Raw genomic sequence first — 20,026 nt, 5'->3', positions numbered from 1 at the left:
CTCCCAAAATGAAACACACATGAAGACCGTATAACTTTTCCTCTAATTAAGAGTAAGCTTTACCTATGTATTACTAGCAATTTTTCTATCACTGTAATCCCAAGTTATAATGTCTAGAAGACAGATGAAGACCTGCTGACCAGACTATGACAGTATTCTTTACAGATATTCTTCATTTCTATCATTATTTTATTACTCATTTTATTATTTTTTAGCGATGGGGTCTATGTTGCCCAGGCTGGACTCAAACTCTGGGGCTTAAGGGATCCTCCTACCTCATTCTTTTAAGACAAGGTACAGGCAGGACAAATGCAAAGTGTTTAAAGGAAACAGATCTATAGGGAAAATAGTAACCCACTTTGTACATTTCGAGGGTGTTGGGCTAATGGTGAAAATGCAAAGGAAAAGGCCTAAAACGTGGCCATGTCTGCTTAGGACTGGGAACAGAAGGTTTCCTACTGGGCTTTTAAGAGCTCTCTGCGGCTGGGCATGGTGGCTCATGCCCATAATCACAGCTCTTTGGGGGGCCGAGGCAGGCAGATCTCTTGAGGCCAGGAGTTCGAGACCAGCCTGACCAACATGGCCAAACCCAGTCTCTACCAAAAATACAAAAATTAGCCGGGAGTGGTGGCACACACTTGTAATCCCAGCTACTCGGGAGGCTGAGGCACAAGAATCTCTTGAACCTAGGAGGCGGAGGTTGCGGTGAGCAGAGATCGTGCTACCGCACTCCAGCCTAGACAACAGAGCGAGACTCTGTCTCCAAAAAAGCTCTCTGCAACATCAGCACCACAGACTCGGCATTGCCCTGAAGCTCTTTTGTAACTGGCTTTTATTGGTTTAATTAACCAAGGCTGGGTGGGACAGAGTTACTCCATCTCTGTAATGTTATTGTTGCCAGCTTGTGGCTAGCAGCAGCTCTTTACGTTTTGTATTTGATACCTGGCCTGCACAATTAGCACCTTATTATAGGCTGGCCTCTCTTCTAATTGCCACACGTCTCAATTGAGCACTTTATTTTATTGTCTTGTTCATGCAGTAGTTCGAGGTCCTGGGCTCCCCCACTATAATAAATTCTAAACTACTTTTAGGCAGCTGCTGTGTTTTGAGTTTATCTCTTTATGCCCATAAGAACACTAGGGACTCACAGGCATGCAAACACACTGTCCGAAGGGTTTCTAGATATCTGAGTATGGCATACGGTTGGAATCTGGGTCTCCATGCATGCTACTCAACCCTAGTATCAGATCTATCAGCCATCTTTGCCATTGAGGGCTCTCTCCTTAGCTACTTGGAGTTAAGCTCTATTCTGCTCATATATAACCTTTTGCCTTGTTTAAAATATTGAGCTGCAACAGACACAGCAACCGCATTCCCATCAGCACCACATTCCATGTTCCTCTAGAAAAATGATTCAAGGGATATGAGTTTATGCTTGAACAGACTTCTTGCTTTTGGAATTAAGATTAACTATATAGTTCATAGGACAGTTACCAACGCCATAACAAAATTGGGACTTCCTTCACCAAATAATCTAGTGAATGTAATAAAACCTGGAGGGAGGCTGTGTAAGGTGATGGTTAGGAGTATGGGCAGGAGAGCTAGACTGCCTGGTCTCAAGTCCTGGTTCTGCCATTTACCAATGATGTAACCTGTGACCCTGGTTAAGGCATTTAACCTCTCTGTGCCTCATTTCCTAATCTGTAAAATAGGGATAAAAATACTTGCATCATAGGGCTGTTGCAAGGATTGAATCAGTTATTTTTTTTTTTTGAGATGGAGTTTCGCTCTTGTTGCCCAGGCTGTAGTGCAATGGCGTGATCTCAGCTCACTAAAACCTCCGCCTCCTGGGTTCAAGCGATTCTCCTGCCTCAGCCTCCCGAGTAGCTGGGATTACAGGCATGCCCCACCATGCCCGGGTAATTTTGTATTTTTAGTAAAGATGGGGTTTCTCCATGTTGGTCAGGCTCGTCTCAAACTCCCAACCTCAGGTGATCCACCTGCCTCAGCCTCCCAAAGTGCTGGGATTACAGGTGTGAGCCACCACACCTAGCCTGGTTAATCTTTATAAAGTGCTTAGAACAATGCTTGGCATACAAAAAGCACTATGTAAATTAGTGTTGAAAATTAAGAGTATAAGATTTTAGAATACACAACCCTACAGAAGAGTATGCCCCAATTCATTTATTCATTCAATAAATGAATCTAATAGTGATGGAAAAACAAGATGGTTTAATACTGTGCCATCCTTGACTTCTTGATTTTTTTGGTTATCATATGTTCTTCGAATTACTTCAATACACTAAAAAAGAACTCAGAATTTATGGATTTTAAAGATGTCCAATGCAAAGGTGATAAAAATGTTCTGGCAGTATTTAAGCAGAATGATTAGTGAAGATTGTCATTGTTTTAGTAGACAATTTAAAAAGGAACATTCTACTGTTTACATCTCTCTTACCTACTTAGCCTAATATATAAGACATCATTCATAACATTATTTAGCAAATACTGCAGACCCTTGTCCAGTATGGAATTCCTGTCAATTGTGAGGGGGGAACAGTTCAAATACATGTTCTATATTTTAAGACATTGGAAAATCTTTATATAAAGATAACTCCATGGTATCTGAACTCAGGCTTTTCTTCCTGTGTCTTTCTGATCTGTCCATTTGCCGTCACCTCTTAAATCCTGTCTCCTCAGATATCCTAGCTTCTAAAATCCCACTTCCAGGGTCTCTCCTTTCTGAGCAATCTCTAGCACATCTAGAAAATATCATTTATAACATCAGCAATCTCATGTTATCTTATCACAACAGAGCTCCTCACACAAAACCCAGCCGTCCAACCACACACAAACACATCTATGTGCCACAACAGGTGGGGCACCTGTGCCTTCATTAGGGAGGAAATCCTCCCGGCTTCACCTCTTTCAGTTTCCCTGGAAGGCAAAGTCCAACCTTGCAAGCTGTCTTCCTTTTAGGTGCCTCTGTAGAGAATTATGTAGGGACATAAGAAACATCTAATGTCCAGTCTACGAAGAACTGATCACCAATTTTGGAGCTCAGCAGTTTAATGCTTAAGAAGGTGAGCAAGCACTTCCTCTCTATAACCTTATCAGACGACCTCCCAATCCCACTGTGCCAACTGATGCCACCATCATAGCTCTAACCACCATGATCTGTGGTTATGTTGGCCCCGGAGCCTTCATCTGCCCAGGGAACTTCTCTGGGCAGTGTGTTTTACTTGTCTTGTGTTCTAAAGGTAGCACAAAGCCTAACTATAGTAGGCTCCCAATAGTTATCTGAAACTATTTGAAGCCATTATCTGATAAATACCATTTTTTTTTCTCGCTGATCAAGCTGCTCAGGGTTACTTTCACTTTTGAGAACAGGGAGGGTCCTCAAAAATGGAGCATGAGGAAAGTCATCAGACTTGCTTTAACCTGCTCTCCTTGCTTCAACTAATTTGGGTTAACTTTCTCCCATTTATCCACATGGCTCCTTTAAAACTTGCACCATACTTGGTCAGCCCCGCCTTAATGAGTTCCTTTGGTGACCCCGGCTTCACCTTGCAGATATCCTCTCCGGGTATCCAATGCCCATACTCCCACTCGGCCATCGCAAGGGGTTGGGGTTGGCTTTTTTTCGGGCAACTGCTCCCAGCTCCCAGTAATCACTTCCATCAAGCCCGGGTTTCCAGTTCCCGCTAGGAAGCGTCGGGGACGTCCGGGCACTGCGCACCTTGCCAGCGCCGGTTACCAAGCGCCTCCTCCCCCCTGTCTGTGGGACAACGCTCTGGTAAGCACCCGAGGCAAGAGGTCCCAGCAAGGTACTGGGACAGCGTTCGGTCATAGAGAGTGAGCGAGCCAGCGAGAGATATTCCTGGGTGGAGGGGTGAGGACGCCTTAGGACTAGTGTCCCCCACTCCCAGACCCTTCCCACCAAGAACTACCTACGGAGGCTGCATCGCCTCTCCTCTTCAGCCATCCTAGGGACTAGAGAAATGGAGGGTAGAAGAGCGGGGAAACAGCACCCCCGGGCCAATCACGACGTCCGCCCCTCCTTAGTCGGGGTCTCTCTCTCTCACACACACACACACACACATACACACACACACGAGCTCCTAAGTCAACTCCAGCTCTGAGTAACTACGCCGCACGCCTCTCCCACTAGGAGTCCCCCGGCCCGTGTGGCTCGCCTCACCCCAGCTTCTTCACCCCTACCCCAGTTTCCCTTCCCAACTGACCGTGAAGCCGGAGGCAGTTCCCCAGTCCCAGACCCCGGTGGGGCTCCCGCCGCCGCCGCCGCTGCCTTCCCCTGCAGTCCCCAACCCGGGACCCGGCCTCGGGCTGCGGCGATGGCTCCGCGGAACGAGGCGCCGCGGCTCTCTGGACTCGGCCAGACACCGGGCGGCGCGCAGGAGAAGCCCATCGAGCTCCCGGCAGTGGCGGCGGCCGCGGCTGCAGGAGCGGCCGCCGCGCAGGTTGATGACACGCTGACGCGGGGGGTGGGACGTCGGGGCGCGGTCCAGAGGAGGCGACGCGCGCAGATGACGTACGACTCGCGGGGCAGTTCGGCAGCATGGCGTCCGTGGCGCTGAGCGAGGCGGAGAAGGTGTACATCGTGCACGGCGTCCAGGTAGCGACAGCAGCGGCGTTGTGTCGGCCGCCGGGTTCAGCCTGGCCCTGCGGGTCGCGGCCTGCCCTGGGTTTGCCAGGGAGGAGGCAGCCGAGCTGCGGCGACTTTCCGTTTACCTTGTGATTAAACGGCTCTGCTACCGGCGTTTGCAATTCAGAGCTGGCAACGCGGACGTTTTTAGGACTGTTAGCGCATTTGCAGTTTTGCGGGTCTATAAGATTCTGAACCCGGGCAGGAAGCGTTGGGCAGTCTCGGAGGCCTTAGTGAGAGAGCATCGCCCCCAGGGCCATCCATTCGGCATTCGCGCACATTAACTGGTCCGAGCCTCACTTTTCTCTTCGAGGAAATGGGAGTTTGGAGGTGGGCTTCTGGCCTGCTTTTCCTCACCTCGTGGTTAGGAGGCGCATGCGAGGTGAACGCACTTTGAAAATACAAATTGCCGTACAAATAAAGGGGGAAGGGTTTTTAAAAAGCGGCTAGGACGCCTGTAATCCCAGCACTTTGGGAGGCCGAGGCGGGCGGATCATGAGGTCAGGAGACCGTCCTGGCCTACATGGTGAAACCCCGTCTCTGCTAAAAATACAAAAAAATTTAGCTGGGCGTGGTGGCGCACGCCTGTAGTCCCAGCTACTCGGGAGGCTGAGGCAGGAGAATCGCTTGAACCCGGGAGGCGGAGGTTGCAGTGAGCCGAGATCGCGCCACTGCACTCCAGCCTGGGCGACAGAGTGAGACTCCATCTCAAAAAAAAAAAAAAAAAAGAAAGAAAAAAAAAAAAAGCGGCTAGGTAGCCGATAGCCTAAGTGCTGTTTCCATTTTGCCAATGGAGAACTAAGATCCCTAGGCAGCTATAACCTAATATCCTCTGTGTTCTGTATTAAACCCCTGGTTCTGACCACTCCAGAATGAGGGTTGAAAAATGTTGGACCTGGTAACGAGCTACCCTGTATCCTCCTCTGGCTGTGTCTCCACTTGTTAACCCAAGGTGTGGTCCTCCTATCAGAGTTCTTCATCCCATCCTTGGCAGAGTTCTGGCGACAGCCCCTACCTCTTTTCCTCGTGCCTTTCCTCTGTCAGTACCAACTGCAAAGTCAGTGGTCCCGTGATGTAGCCATCAGATTGAAGCGGCCAGCTATCATTAAAGTCCCACAACGTGAGTTAAGGACATGTCCATTTAAAAGTCGTGACCTGCTGTTATCTTCTGGGCCCTTTATATATGAAGAAATGCCAATCATTTAGCATATTAAGCCTGGATAATAAAGTCAGAACTCACAGTTGCATATTTTAGTTATAATTCAAGATTAGCAATAGTGGGACATATGTGTGTATTACAGGGTAACATGTATGTTATTTGTGTGTGAGGGTGCATAAAAATGCCCAAAAGCAATTAGATATGTCTTTCCCTGCTATATTTTTGTATACACTTTGTTCAGGTGATTTTTATCCTCAAAGTATGTTTTTTAGGGACACATTATGGATAACCGTTTTCCTCTAAAAACCTTTGGTTTTCTTTGTTACCGCAGCTTACCATGATAGACTGACTCTGTCATGTGTCCTATTTTCTCTCACATTTCATCTCTGAAAGTGGCACTGAGGCATGGATATATCTGTAACCTCAAGGTTAGAGATTTCTCCCCAGCATCTTAATTGCCGTGGCAGTTCATTAGCTGTCCAGCAGCAGAGTCCCACCATAGTCATAAATCTTTTATTACTTTATAATGAGTTAGAAAATCATTTATATTTATAACACACCTGTTATCTGCTGGGTGCTGTGGGGGAAGAAAAGACTATAAGCCTCAGTTCTGGTCCTTGAGATGCTTAGGATCTAATTTGGGCAAAGTTAGTTAATTTTATTTACCAACATATATCTAGCTCCTGGCATGTTATGTGGGAAACAGTAGGGGTGCTAAAACATGGTTGTGAAATAAATGAAAGATAGGAGGGAGACAGAGAGTAAAAGTGAATAAAATGAAGACAAAGGTAATATAAGATCTATGCCAAGGAAGTGGTACAGTTAGTGGAGGTTGAAGTTAAAGTATACCAGGGGCTGGGCATGGTGGCTCACGCCTGTAATCCCAGCACTTTGGAAGGCTGAGGTGGGAGGATTGCTTGAGCCTAGGAGTTTGAGACCAGCTTGGGCAACACAGTGAGAGCCCGTCTCTAGAGAAATATTTTTTTTTAATAAATAAAAAGAATTCCAGGGACTTGTAATGCTCTGAAGGCTTCCCCAAGGAGGTGGAATTCCCCACCTAAATCCATGTCAAGGATTCCTCCTCTGTATCTTCAGGACTCAGTATTCATTCATTCACCACAGAGCTGAGCTAGACTCGGGGGCTAGGAGGGAACCTGTCCTTATATAGCTGTCATGCTAGAAGGAAGATGCAGAAATTATAAATGTACTTGAGTGTTTATATACAAAATGGTACTGAGTGCTATGAAGGAAAAAACAGGGACACGATCTAGACTGGGAGGTCAGAGGAGGCTTCCCTAAGGAAATAGCATTTGAACTGAGTTCTCAGCATGGCTGAGAATTAAGTAGGCACGAGTGTTCCAGAAGGAAGGGGTGGTGAGTCTGTAAATCCTCAGGTGGAGGACATGTGGAGCCCAAGGGGTGGGCTGGGGGAAATGGTGGAAGATCAGCTTGCAGAGGTGGCCAGAAGCACGATCCTAGAAGTCTTAGAGGCTCAGTCATACCCTCATCATGGATCTTGGAAGGCAATAGCCTGTTGACTTGTCTGTATGGGGGACCCTTAAGGCATAGCCAGTGTCTAGCACTTGGTAGGTTCTTAGTAGCATTGAATGAGTGATGTAAGCTTTAAAGGGGGGAATGAGTTGGATGGTGTTTTTATTTTTTTAAATTAAACCTCCCTCTCACCAGTACCATGGACATATTTGGCCACAGTTGTTGGTAAATGCTCAGCTGTGTGTATCACAGAGCCATGCAGAGTAACGGGCTTCAAATCAACGTCTTCATAAGGGCTTATTAATGTTGGCCAAAAATATGCCATATTTGTGGAGGAGCAAAACACAATTTAGACCATCCAAATAAAGGTCAGGATGCAGGTGAATGAGCTTACCATGGAATCTCAACTAACTCAGTTCTGAAATCTCCTAAACTTTTGTTGCGTTGGTTATAGAGTGCCGGCAGTGCATCTTAAGCAGTGCCTGCCTGGACTCCTGTTGCTTGTATAGTCCTAGTCATTTTGTGTTTTACTTTTCACCTTCGGTCCAGTAAGGTCCGTTTCAGCTTCTGATGTCACTTTCCCTTCAGCCTTTGGTTCTTTTACTATTTCAGGGAATATTTCATCTTGTTTTGGTGATAGTTAGAAGCGGTTGAAATTAACCTCACGATGTTGTGTTGAGGATTCAGTTGCTAGTAATGGTAACCAACACACTGGCTCAAGCAAAATAGTATGGATTACAAGGCTGCAAGTGTTTCTCCAGGAATCCTAATCTGCTGTTCCCCCGCCCCACCCCCTGCCCCCTTTGCTTTGTTTTTGTCTGCCTGCAGATTGGTTTTCTATTTCTTGGGCCAGTGGTAGAAAAAATGTGGTTCTTTCCCAGATCCTCTGTAAAAGAGACCATTCCTTCTCGTTCAGTTCCGAACTCATGTTTCCAAGAGAAAGAAACTCTAGTTCTTTTAGGGGGTTGAGGGAAAGGATGGACAGAATAATTAGGCTCAAACATGGCCACTAGAGGATGCGTCACACTTGGGAGAAGTCAGTTTGTGAGAAGGGAGGGTGGATCACTTTAGTTTTTGGCAGAAAATGGAACCCACTTCAGATAGTTCAGTAGACTTTTATGAGGGACTCTAGAGCAGTATGGGTGGGTTTCAGGGAACCAATAAGAGATGTTGAGGAGCCCCAAGACAACTACTGGGAGTGGCTACTGCCCCTAGTCCAAAGGGGCCAGGGGAGGAAACAGTATTACCACATTTCAGTGATAGCTGGAACTGTGGAGGAAGGGCTGCCCAACATAAGTCATAGTCTTGGATAGATGCAGGCACTATCAGAAATGTGGCCCCTAGATTGGGGGTGAGGGGCACCCTCTGATCTGGTATCTTCCATTGGACAAACCCAACCAGAAGCCAGCAAAGGGAGTCTAGGTGGTACAATTTGAGTCAACCTGGTGAACAGATCCCCTCTCCCAGGGGAGAACAGAGAATCAAAAAGGTGGATTAAATCAATATTTTGATAAATAATTTGATTGGTTTCTGTTAGGTTCTCTTTCAGTCTTTGAAGGCTATATCCCATTCTTATTAGGTACATATTATAATTTTTATTTCATTGAATATTTACAACAGTTCTGAAGGTAAGTATTATCCCTGCGGACGAGGAACTGAGCTCAGGCAGGTTGAGTCACTTGTCCAAGGTGACACAGTGAGTGGTGGCACTGGGATTTAAATCCAGATCTGTCTGATTGCAAAGCCCATACTTGACTCTGAGGCCACCTTCCTGCTGCAGTGAAAGTCATTGTCTTCCATTTCCTCAGTAGGGATCCAGAGATAAGGCGGGAGAGAATCTTTGCTTCCTCTACCTCCCTTTCTTTCCCCTTTTCTCTAAAAACTTGTGGGGAAACCAGAAGGGAAAGAGAAAGTTCTAATTGGCACCTCCCACTCCCCAGTTTCTCTAGAGCTTAAATAGTATATGGCATATACTGTTGTATTGTTTTGGTTGCATTTTTCCCACATTGAGTATAAGTTCCTTTAGAACCCTATATTGCATTTCTTTGTATAGCTTTTGTCTTACTAGTATTGTGAAGGATTTTCTCTGCCCATACTATGGAGAACTTGGAGTAGACTTCAGAATTTTTAGAATCTAGGATTTCTCCTTTTTTCTGGCTTAACTGGCTAGATGTGTGTTTTCTTCATCCATGAGAAGCCATTGCTAACCTCCCTCTAACCGTCCAGGGATTCTGAAGCCTCGAAGTGCATTTTACTCACCTACAAAATACAGATTCTGAGGCTTTACTCCAACATTCTGAATCAGACTTTCTGGGGCTGGGGCCTGAGAAGGGACATTATTATAAAGTGTTGGGAAATTTGGGAGCAGCCACCAGACATTGGCCCATGGGTAAGCCACTGACCAGAGATATAGGAATCTCTGCTCTCTCCTGCTGAAGTCATATGGTTTCCTGCCTCTTTTTGAATGAGGCTTTGGAGTCAGACTGAGCAGGCACCTTCACCATTTACAATAAGTGATTTTACCTGCATAACTGAGCCTGCTTCCCCTTGTGTAAAATGGGGACTTATGCACCTGGAGGTAGAATGGGGTTATGAGGAATGATGAGATAAGAGATGTCAAGCTCTTGGGCTGTGGTTAACACAGAAAAAATGCTGGCTCCCTTTCAAGTTTGTTTTTCCATCAGAAGTGTGACTTTGTCCTAAACCATCCACACTAGATCCCCAGCCTTCATAGTGACCTCATTAAAGATTCAGCCTGTGGCTCTTGAGAATTAAACCTCTTTTGATTTGAAGGAATCGGGATTTTTCAATTATCTCAAGAAAAGGGATAGGCCAGGTGCAGTGGCTCACACCTGTAATCCCAGCCCTTTGGGAGGCTGAGGTGGGAGCATCACCTGAGGCCAGGAGTTGGCGGCCAGCCTGGGCAACATAGCAACACCCTATCTCTAAAAAAGATTAGGTGTGCGGTGGTGTGTGCCTGTAGGCCTAGCTGCTTGGGAGGCTGAGGCCAGAGGATCGCTTGAGCCCAGGAGTTGGAGATGTCACTCCAGCCTGGGTGACAGAAACTCTGTCTCTTAAAAAAAAAAAAAAAAAGAAAAAGAAAAAAGAGAAGGGGGATCTGTGGCAAGAGCTGGAAAGTCCCCAGACAGCTCTGAGGTACCGCCTCTCATGGGCTCCGTGGATTATCTCATGGCCTGTGGTTGTCTCTTTTTATCTCTAGTGACACCTCTGCTTTTCTCTGCCAAGATTTATCCCTTCTCTGCAGCCACTTCCTGCCCAGCTTCCCTTCTTTGTAGAATCTGCCTCTGCCCAATACCTTTACTTTCGTGTGGCCTCTCTGGGCTCCTCCATGTCATGACCTGTCAGCTCCTCTTTAACTCCTTTCTTCTCTCAAGTGTTTCTCAGATCAGAGATCAGATTCCAATGAGAGAATCAGTTTGGTCTGGTAGTATTTCATGCCACAAAGAGTTGGTCACCCTTTGGATTATATGCCTTTGGTTCAGGCACCTACCCCTGGTCCTGGCTGTTGGGGATGGATGGTGACTGTTACGTGCCTTTACAGGGCTGTAGGCACAATAAAGCTTTCCCAGATTCAGCCTACTGAGTGCTATGGCCATGACCTGGACATTAAACTGGCCCTCATAGGTTCAGACCTGGCCATGGCAATTGACGAACCCTACCACAGGGCTCTTGGAACCCTCTGAAAGCCATGTTATTGTATGTTCTTGGCTGTTGAAGGGAGTTGTAGCCCAGCTGATGGCTTACATTTCTTTTCTGTGGATCTTGCTTTCATCATAAACGTTGTTTAGCGGTATAGAATGGAAGAGGGAGATAGGGCCTCAGCCTGGTTTTCAACTATGAGATTGAGCAGTCAGTATTTGGTTGCTCAATCTGGCCATGAGAGAATTGGAGCCGGCCCCCAGGACTCTTGATTTTTAGCTCTCTGTCCTTTATGTTTACAGACCCGTGGCACAGAAAGCCTTATGCCCAGACACTGCAGGATGCAGTTATGGAGCCGTATCCTTTTAGAGGAATGCCTGGCTACTCAACAGGGTTGGAAAGTCAAACAAGGATCAACACCTAGTTTGGCCTGCTGTGTCGTGGGCCCGAGCCTGCAAAGCTGGACCAAATGTGGTCCCTTTCTTAAGGGGGGGTGGTCATCTTCTAGTAGGGGAAGGAATTTAGTCTCACTTCTCCTCTAGGAATCTGGAGTATTAGACAAGTCAAAGCAAGGTAATGAGGGGTTAACATAACCTCGGAGGACCACTTTGAGTCTAAAATCCTTCCAGGTGTGTCAGATTGGTAGCGCCAACTTGTCAGTTTCTATTAAGAAGTAATAGGACTGGGCTTCCTGGGTGTGAGGGAAAGTAGGTCTGGGCTTAAATGTCCTTCCACTCTGTCACAAACAGGAGATTGAAACTTAGGTGCCTCCATTCTTATCTGTAACCTCTCTCAGGGTTGTTTTTGAGGATGCAGTGAGTGCCCCCAGAAGCAGGGGAAGGGAACTGCCTTGGGGGGACTCCTATGTGTTATACTGAAGGACTCCCTTAAATGCTTCATGACATTTCTGGTCTCTTGTAACTCTGTAAGGTTGGAGTTATCCCTACTTTCTAGATGAAGAAACAGGCTTAGAGCTATTGAGGTCAGGGTCACAAAACTGGCATGTGACAGCAGAGATTTAAGTATAATTTGGAAGGTGGCTGTTTCCACCACACCACACCCTACTGGTAGGGTTGTTGTGATCACATGGGTAACAGCTATGAAAGTCACCAAGAGCTTTCCTGGCATCCAGAAGCCCTTGATCTAGAGGCACATCAGTCTCCTCTGCTGAGAAGGAGAGGACACCACTCCATGCTGTTGACATCTCTTGAGTTTTAAAATGGAGCTTTTACTTCAGGGTAACTCCTATTTAAGTGTTCACACATGGATTAATTCCTTTGCTCCTGACTGCTGCAGATAAATAAAAACTGTGGTAGGGCACCAGGCTCTGTGCTAGGCCAGGCAGGTTTGGACAATTTCCTAAGCCTTTTATAAGGAAAACTGGGTTAAAAAGAAAAAAAAGTTGCCTTGGGTACAGTGATTCATGGACTGGTTAGGTTGGTTTTTTGGTTTGTTTTCCTCCTATGCTTTTTTTCTATGGAAAAAAATGATGCATGCTTGGAAAGGAAAATTTGTAGCTTTTCATTTATCTTTTACTTATCACCTGAGCCTTCCCCCAGGAGGCAGAGAGTGAATTAAAGTCTGGAAAGACAGTATCTGATGAGGCTCAGTTTCTTCCTGGACCAAGTACATTTTCAGTACAAAGAGGTGTGACTAATGTTTCAGAGCAAGTGATATTTTAGAAGCAGTAGTTGGACCAGATGTGGTGGCGCACGCCTGTAATCCCAGCACTTTAGGAGGCTGAGGCAGGAGGGTCTCTTAAGGCCAGGAGTTCGAGACCAACTTGGGCAACATAGCAAGACCCCATCTCTACCAAAAAATAAAAATAAAAAAATAATAATTAGCTGGGCATGGTGACATGTGCCTGTAGTCCTAGCTACTCAGGAGGCTGAGGTAGAAGGATTGCTTGAGCCTAGGAGTTTGAAGCTGCAGTGATCACCACTGCACTACAGCCTCGGTGACAGAGTGAGATCCTGTCTCAAAAAAAAAAAAAAGGAAGAAGCAGCAGTGGTAAACCCTGTGACCTTGTGGCCAGCCAATTTATCCTATGAAGGAGGTCTGTGCTGAGCCCTTTTGTAAAGTGAAGACATCCTTTACAATGCAGTGGACTGTGTAGCATAGTGGTTAAGAGCTCTGACTTGAGGCTTAAATGCTACTTACTGGCTGTGTGAACTTGGGCCATTCATTTGACATCTTTTAACCTCAATTTTCTCATTTGTAAAATGGAATAAATAACACTAACTTATAGGATTATTGAAAAGATTAAATGCATTAACTGCAGTATTCCTTGCACGTTATCTGGTATATAGTAAATGCACAGTAAATAGCAGCTGCTATTATTTATTGCAAATAATTACAGCCATTTTAATTTATAGATCTGTAGAATTAGAGAATCACTTTGAGACTAATTTAATCTCCATCTTTTACAAATGAGGAAACTAATCCAGAGAGGGAAGGGGCTTGTCCTAAGTCAAGTGGCTAGTTAGTGCCAGGAGCTGGCTTGGAACCATGAGTCGTGTTGCTAATGATTGTTCATACTTATACCATATTTACACCCCACGAAGAACTTCTTGTCAATAACGTTTCTGGGCTGGGTTTTCACATTCCTAGCTGGGGAGTGGGGCACATGGAGGTGGAGAGGGGTGGAGTGTCAGAGATTGAGCTAGAAAGCCTTCAGGTTCTACGGGTGAGGTTGGGAAGAGACACAGTTACATAGTTATGGGTCCTCCAGTGAAGAGGGATCTCCTTCTGCAGTTCTACCCCAAAGTCTTACTCTCCTAGACTTGAAATTCTGTTGCTTTTTGAATCCATCTCCAGACTCAAGATAGGGATATCTTCCAGGGAGGAAAGGTGCTGGGAAAGGATGGGCTGCACAGGACCTTCCACCTGATTTGTGATGTTTATTTTCTGTCATTGAAAAGTTAAACGGGTGAAAGACCTGAAGTAAGTATGGCAGAGGGTGATCACTGGTACTGTGTGGTGCCTCAGTGTTTTGCTTTTTCTGTTTAATTTCTCAAAAAAGTCAGTCACATATGCAGTTAGCCAGGCAGTTTAAAGATAAACTGTCAGTCACATACTTTAGAGCAGTGTTTTATTTTTATTTTTTATGTTTCTGGGAAGCATCAACTCCTTGGAGAATCTGATTAAACTAATGATTCTTTTTCTGAAAAAAACTGCTTTTGAAAAATGTTTTCAAAGAATGAGAAGGAGCTCCATGAGCCAATGTGGAATGATTTCCTGCATATATATAGTTAAGTGTTTAAAAAAAAAACAAGTAAGGGTATCTATAGTATTCCATCCTTCATATAAGAAACAAGGGGATATTTAAAAATTCATGTATTTGCTTATTTGTACAGAGGAAATACAAGAAAGATAAACCGGAAACTAAAGAGAAACGGGGTGAATGGGAAGAAAGGGGCATGAAAATAGCATAGTACGGAGGAGAGTGACATTTCTCTGAGCATACTTTTCTGAGTTTTGTCTCTTAGAACTATAGTGATAGCTCACAAACCCAGAAAGTAAATAAGTAATTAAATGTAACCATGATGTGGGGGAACCCAAAATGGAATACAAAAATTTACAAATGAAAATTAGCCAGGCATGGTGACGTGCTTGTAATCCCAGCTACTTCAGAGGCTGAGGCAGGAGAATCGCTTGAACACAGGTGGCGGAGGTTGCAGTGAGCCGTGCCACACTGCACTCCAGCCTGGGCGACAGAGCCATAGTCTAAAAAAAAAGTTACAAGTTACAAATGAGCCTGTGTTACAAGTGAATAATGTAACCACACTGAAGGGCACGTGGAAGAAAGGAACTCAAGTAACTGGAAAACAGTATTTTGGCTGGATACTATGAGGCTAAAGACAACTTTATACAAATACTGTGTGCTATTAGTAAATTTGTTTCTCACAGGGGTATGAGTTAGAAGTTCAGAAACTGTGTATACTAAGATTGAACAAATACAGAAATACATGGTAGATAATAAGAGCCAGCCTTCTCCTTCTTTGAGAAAGAAGTTACAAATAAGAAACAGGAAGGTTAGGATGAACCATGTGAGGTTAGATTGGAATTGATGTATCAGTATGAACCCACGGCTTTTTAATAGATATGTAGATAGATACAGAATTAAACATAGATTTGTGTGTGTGTGGTGGGGGTGGTTTGTATACACACCTGTGTTTTCTAGCTCTGTCTGCTGAGAAGTTCTGGAATAAATAATACTCCAACAGCAATGAACTTAGAGCCTAGTTTCTGGTTTTAAGTACCATTCCCCAATAAAAGCAACCAGGGCTCCTTGGAGAAAGGCTTGATCCCTAGGGCTGGGCAGAGAAAACACAAGAGGATAGAGATCTTGGGTTGCAGAAAGTAGATAATTACTCACAAAAAGTTGGAGGCATGTTGAAAGAGCACAAAAACTAATCCAAAGAAGCCCCCAGTGGCCAAATTTGGAACACTTTGAGCAGCAAAATAACTAATGATAGTAGTAGATTATAACCATAGCATAAAAGATACCAATGAGTTGTACTGATATAAGTAATTGAAGGAGTAAATAAATGGGCAGAAGGAACAGGCAGCGCGTAGACCACCCTGAAAACCATCTTCTGCCAAAAGAGTCAGCAAACTTCCTGTAAAGGACTGGATAGTAAAGATTTGGGGCCTTATGGGTCATATCTCTGGCCCAACCACTCAGCTCTGCTTTTGTAGTGCAGAAGCAATCATAGACATTACCTAAACAAGTGGGCATGGCTGTGTTCCAGTAAAACTGTTTACAAAAACCAGGGACCTTAGTTTGTTGACCTGTTGTAGAGGCTGCCTCTTTAGAAGATTAGGTGTCTTTCACTGTTTACCCAGTAGATCTTGTTGAGTTTTAGGGGTAGGAGGGCTTCAGTTGAGATGATTGTACCCTGTAGCTCTGACAACATATACTTCTTGGTGCAATTTAAGAATTGCAGATTTGGAGAGAGGTGACTTACTTTGTCTCTTGTTCAGATCTTGTTTTTGTGTGCATATTCTGTATAGCGGTATGTAGTATAGATTTTGCAATCAGACACAACTGGCATGGAAAACTAGCTTTGTTTTCACTAGCTGTAGGACCTTGGACAAGTCGCCCAGCTTTTCTGAGTCTCCATTTCCTCATATGTAAATAGTAATGTTGTTGTTAGCTACAAGGACAGAATTTTAGATCATCCACTAAGAGGAAAAGAGATATTCTGCATATATCTTCTCTAGGGGGAAAATGGGTGAGTCCGTTTAGGAGTCTATTGTTGGTCTGGGGTGACAGCTATAGGATTGTGGTTGTTAACACCTAGGAAGACCTCCGTGTGGATGGCCGTGGCTGTGAGGACTACCGATGTGTCGAAGTGGAAACCGATGTGGTGTCCAACACCAGTGGGTCCGCCAGGGTCAAGCTGGTGAGTACTGTGACCATGGTTCAAGCCCAGGTGGAGAAGTGAGTAGGCCCTAAGGAATGAGCTGCTGACGCCGCCTGGCTCTTGGAATGCAAATTGCTCTTGGGGAAATCGAAGATCTGAGCCAAACTCAGGGAGGGGGGGTCTATCCAGATCTGAAAAGACTGCTCACCTCTTCCAAAGACCACTTTCCAAGTCTTAGCACTGCCCCTAAAAGAGTCCCCCAGGGGTGTATGTCCAGAAGAGGAGGGAGGTGGTGGAGTGCCTGGCTGCCTACCCTGAGTGAGGACTCTTCTCACATGTGTCTGCAGGGTCACACAGACATCTTGGTGGGAGTGAAAGCAGAAATGGGGACGCCGAAGCTGGAGAAACCAAATGAAGGCTACTTGGAGTTCTTTGTTGACTGGTCAGTACTGTCTATGCAGGTATTTCTAAAGAAAAATGATTTTAAAGATGAAGATTCAGAAAATGAACCTCTAGTTTGCCGTTGAACCTACTTTTATACTTATCATTCAACCATCCAGCAGGCGTTTGCTGACCTCCTCCTGTGTGCCAGGTACATAGTCAGGACTCTTGGCTTGAGTCCTGCCCTAGTCTTAACCACCTGGCTATTGCTGGCCTTGTTTTCCCTGTCCAATAAAGGAGGACATCTGCCAGGCAGCCTAGCACGTGATTGTGATGAGGGTCAAATGAAATGATTGTGTTATGGTGCTTTGAAAAATAACATACACAGTAAGGATCATTCAATCTAAAATGTGCTGTTTCTCTTCCTACTCTAGTTCTGCAGAAAACTGTTCATGATTTGCTTGACAGATGAAGCCTGGGGTCAGTCAAGCAGCCTGACAGGCTGAGGAAGTGGCAGCTAGGCAGGCAGTATGGGTGCTGAGAAGGGAGAGGGCTCTGCAGTGTCTGCAGCCAGCCTTGGGCCAGAATGTGACTTCCTTCTCTGGCCAGCTTTGTGATCTCAGGCTGGTTACTCAGTCTCACTGTGGCCAAATTTCTTCATCTAAAAAATGAGGATAATAAATAATACCATGGTGATGAAGAGGAAATGAATAGAGTGAGTACCTAGCACAGTGACTGACTCCCAGTGGGCTTTCAATAAGTGTTATTTCTCCTTATTTTGTCAATAAGTTCAATAAGTATTATTAGCTCCACATTCTAGGGGTTGGGGCTTTTTATTGGGTTGCTGGCCAGGTCCTGTCTTCCATCAGTTACTTTGCTTCTGGAAGCCAGGCCTTCTTGAAGTGGGTAAGGATCTCTGTGGGCTCATGCTGGGTGTAGGTATATAATATTGACCCTGTATCAAGATCCCCAAGACCACCTCCACATTTAGAGATTTGCTAGGCTTAGCATATAGTGATACTCACAGCTAAGGTTTATTACAGCAGTGAAAATGCAGTAACTTATTTGTGACATTTCTGCCCAGGAAAGCCCATTAGAGACTCAGCACCCAGGATTTTTACTGGGGGCTGGTCACATAGACACTCGATGCTTAATACATAATGAAGTTTTCTAAAGGAAAGCAAATGTTCAGCATAAATCATATTATTTGCACAATATAGGCACAGTGGACTACCCCCATCAGTTTACTATTGACTGGGAATAGTCTGAGAGCCAGGTTCCCGATGCCAGCCAAAGGCCAACCCTGCAAACAGACCCTTCTGAAAATAGCAGCCTTGGACTGCAATGGCAGCCCTTTTCTGCACAAATGTTAACCCACTTTTGTAGGGTGAGTTACGTCTTCCAGTCTGAACTTCCATACACGGAAGCTGATTCTCACAGTACTCCTATAAGAGAAATGACAAATGAGTTCAGAGAGGGTAAGTGACTTTCCCAGGGTTACAAAGCTAAAAATGCCAGCTCAGGTCTGTCCAACCTGTGAAACTTTGCTCATTTTACTTCATGTTGCCTATGGAAGCCAGCTTTGGAGGGCTGCTCTTGGGGAGTCCAAGAACTATCCATGTTCATTTTTCTGGTCAGTTTTTTTTCCAGCCCATTCCTGTCCCCTGCTCTGGTCCCCCAAGTCGTCTCTCCTGGTTCTGCTCATCTTCTCTCACCAGCCTGAGTTGTCCCATGGAATTGGCCCATCGTTTAAGTTACTGTGGATGATGGTGACCTTGTTCAAGTCCCCAGCTCATCTTTTCCTTTGTTCTTGGAGGAAGCAGAATGCCTCTGGTGGCCTTGATCTGCCTAATTCAATGCAGTAAGCAGTCACCGAGGAGCCGGCAATGTGTGAGGAACTGTAATTTGCTTTCTTTTTCATCTCCTTCATTACCTTCTACCTCATTCATTTTAGGCAGACCAAAGACATTCGGCCCAACTACACCAAAGAGAGGGTGTTGCCCTCAGATGCTTGGTATAGGGGATACATTTCATTGTGGCTCTGTGTCTAAATATGACTCCAGGTTAGCCTGCTGCTCTTATCCCTTTCTTGTCCCAGCTGTAAAGGAAGAGTGACTTTAGTGTGAGAGGATCCTTTGAGTTGCCTCTTCCCAAGATCTGGCTTCTAGAAGTAGCCTATCTTTCCTGGCTTAGAGTGGCTGCCTGCTGATCTCTTTTCCTCCTCTGTGGGTCTCAAAAGGATCCCCACAGGCCTAAGAGCTCCAGTATCTAGGTAGTTCTCCTGAATTGATTTCTCAAGATGGACAGTCTCAAAGTGGCACACTTTAGCCTCTTTAAGTGGGTCAGCTAATGTAATCAGCCCGGCAAGTAGAATCACCATGAGAGAGTCACAAAACCCCATTTCCTACAGAGATGGGAGAGGTTACCAAGCACTGATGGCTGCCACCTGTATCTGAACCTCAATTGAGTCTTCAAGGAGCATAATTATTTTAATTGCATAAACAAGTGTGTCCTTTTATTCTGAATCAGTGAATAGGAATGGCTTCTGGACACCTGTGGATGTGCCCAACAATAAGGGTGCCACACACCCACTCCCACCTGGACTCCAGGCGTAAGGCCTCTGCTGGAGAGCTCAAGGCATTTGCCTATCCACAAGCCGAAACATAGTTGCTACCCAGTAGAAGGAAAGAAATTGGTAGTGATGGTGGTGGTGACGGTGGTGGTGGTGATGGTGGTGAGGGTTTCTTCTGCTGTTCTGACTCTAGTTTAATTTAACTTCTTGTTAGCAACTTCCAGTTTTAATTAAATTGCCAGGGGTAGAGAGGTCTCAGAAAACTAATTGATTTTCTGCTAACTCATTTCACTTGGTTTTGTCTACTTGGGATGGTAATACATGGAGCCAAAATAGACACTCTCACCACCTCCATAATTTACCCTGTTTCTTGGGAATGACGAAAAATCTTTGATATAGCCCTCACAGCCCTTTGGAAAGACTGCTGCACTGACCCTGAGCCCTGCTCCAGAGATGCCTGGCAGCACTCTAAACTGGGAGCAAAATCTGACCTTTTCATATATTTGGTTTGCTGGTTGTAGCTGAGAGTAGGCTATTTTAAATGAGAACTTGGAAACTTTAGGAAAAGGTGGTTTCTATCTAAAGCCCAAAGGAAGGTAAGATTTTAGTGAGCTGGTGTGTCACCCTGCGCTGCCACTAGGCGGCGAGCCATCAAGTTGCTTCTCAGTTCTCTGACCATTGTGTTGGTGGGTTTAGGACTGTGGTTTAGCTTCTCAGAGAGGCTTGGG

The 20,026-nt window shown here is 45.3% G+C and overlaps 2 protein-coding genes across 8 annotated transcripts in view; one reads left to right on the top strand and one right to left on the bottom strand.

Annotated features, from left to right (window-relative positions):
- The window catches only part of ZDHHC3 (zinc finger DHHC-type palmitoyltransferase 3), a 61,296-nt gene extending 56,812 nt beyond the window's left edge, over nt 1-4,484 (bottom strand). For 3 of the 5 annotated variants that reach the window (XM_032161839.2, XM_032161838.2, XM_032161840.2), the window contains exon 1: nt 4,245-4,484. The gene's annotated coding sequence lies outside the window, so the exon portion shown is untranslated. The remainder of the gene's footprint in view (nt 1-4,244) is intronic. The other 2 variants (XM_032161844.2, XM_032161837.2) reach the window with 1 other exon arrangement.
- A 61-nt stretch (nt 4,485-4,545) lies between these two features.
- EXOSC7 (exosome component 7) overlaps nt 4,546-20,026 on the top strand; it is a 36,238-nt gene continuing 20,757 nt past the window's right edge. For 2 of the 3 annotated variants that reach the window (XR_004249340.2, XM_032161835.2), the window contains exons 1-3: nt 4,562-4,636; nt 16,283-16,384; nt 16,693-16,787. Coding sequence is in view for 2 of the 3 variants with exons in the window: in XM_032161835.2 (XP_032017726.1) it covers nt 4,580-4,636; nt 16,283-16,384; nt 16,693-16,787 (254 nt within the window). In the remaining variant the exon portion in view is untranslated. Of the gene's footprint in view, nt 4,637-16,282; nt 16,385-16,692; nt 16,788-20,026 lie in introns of all 3 variants that reach the window. The other variant, XM_032161834.2, reaches the window with a different exon arrangement.

This window comes from Hylobates moloch, unplaced genomic scaffold, assembly GCF_009828535.3.
Source record: "Hylobates moloch isolate HMO894 unplaced genomic scaffold, HMol_V3 SCAFFOLD_8, whole genome shotgun sequence".
NCBI classification, from domain to species: domain Eukaryota; kingdom Metazoa; phylum Chordata; class Mammalia; order Primates; family Hylobatidae; genus Hylobates; species Hylobates moloch.
Note: the sequence above shows the minus strand (reverse complement) of the source record. Positions and strands in the feature narration are given on the sequence as shown.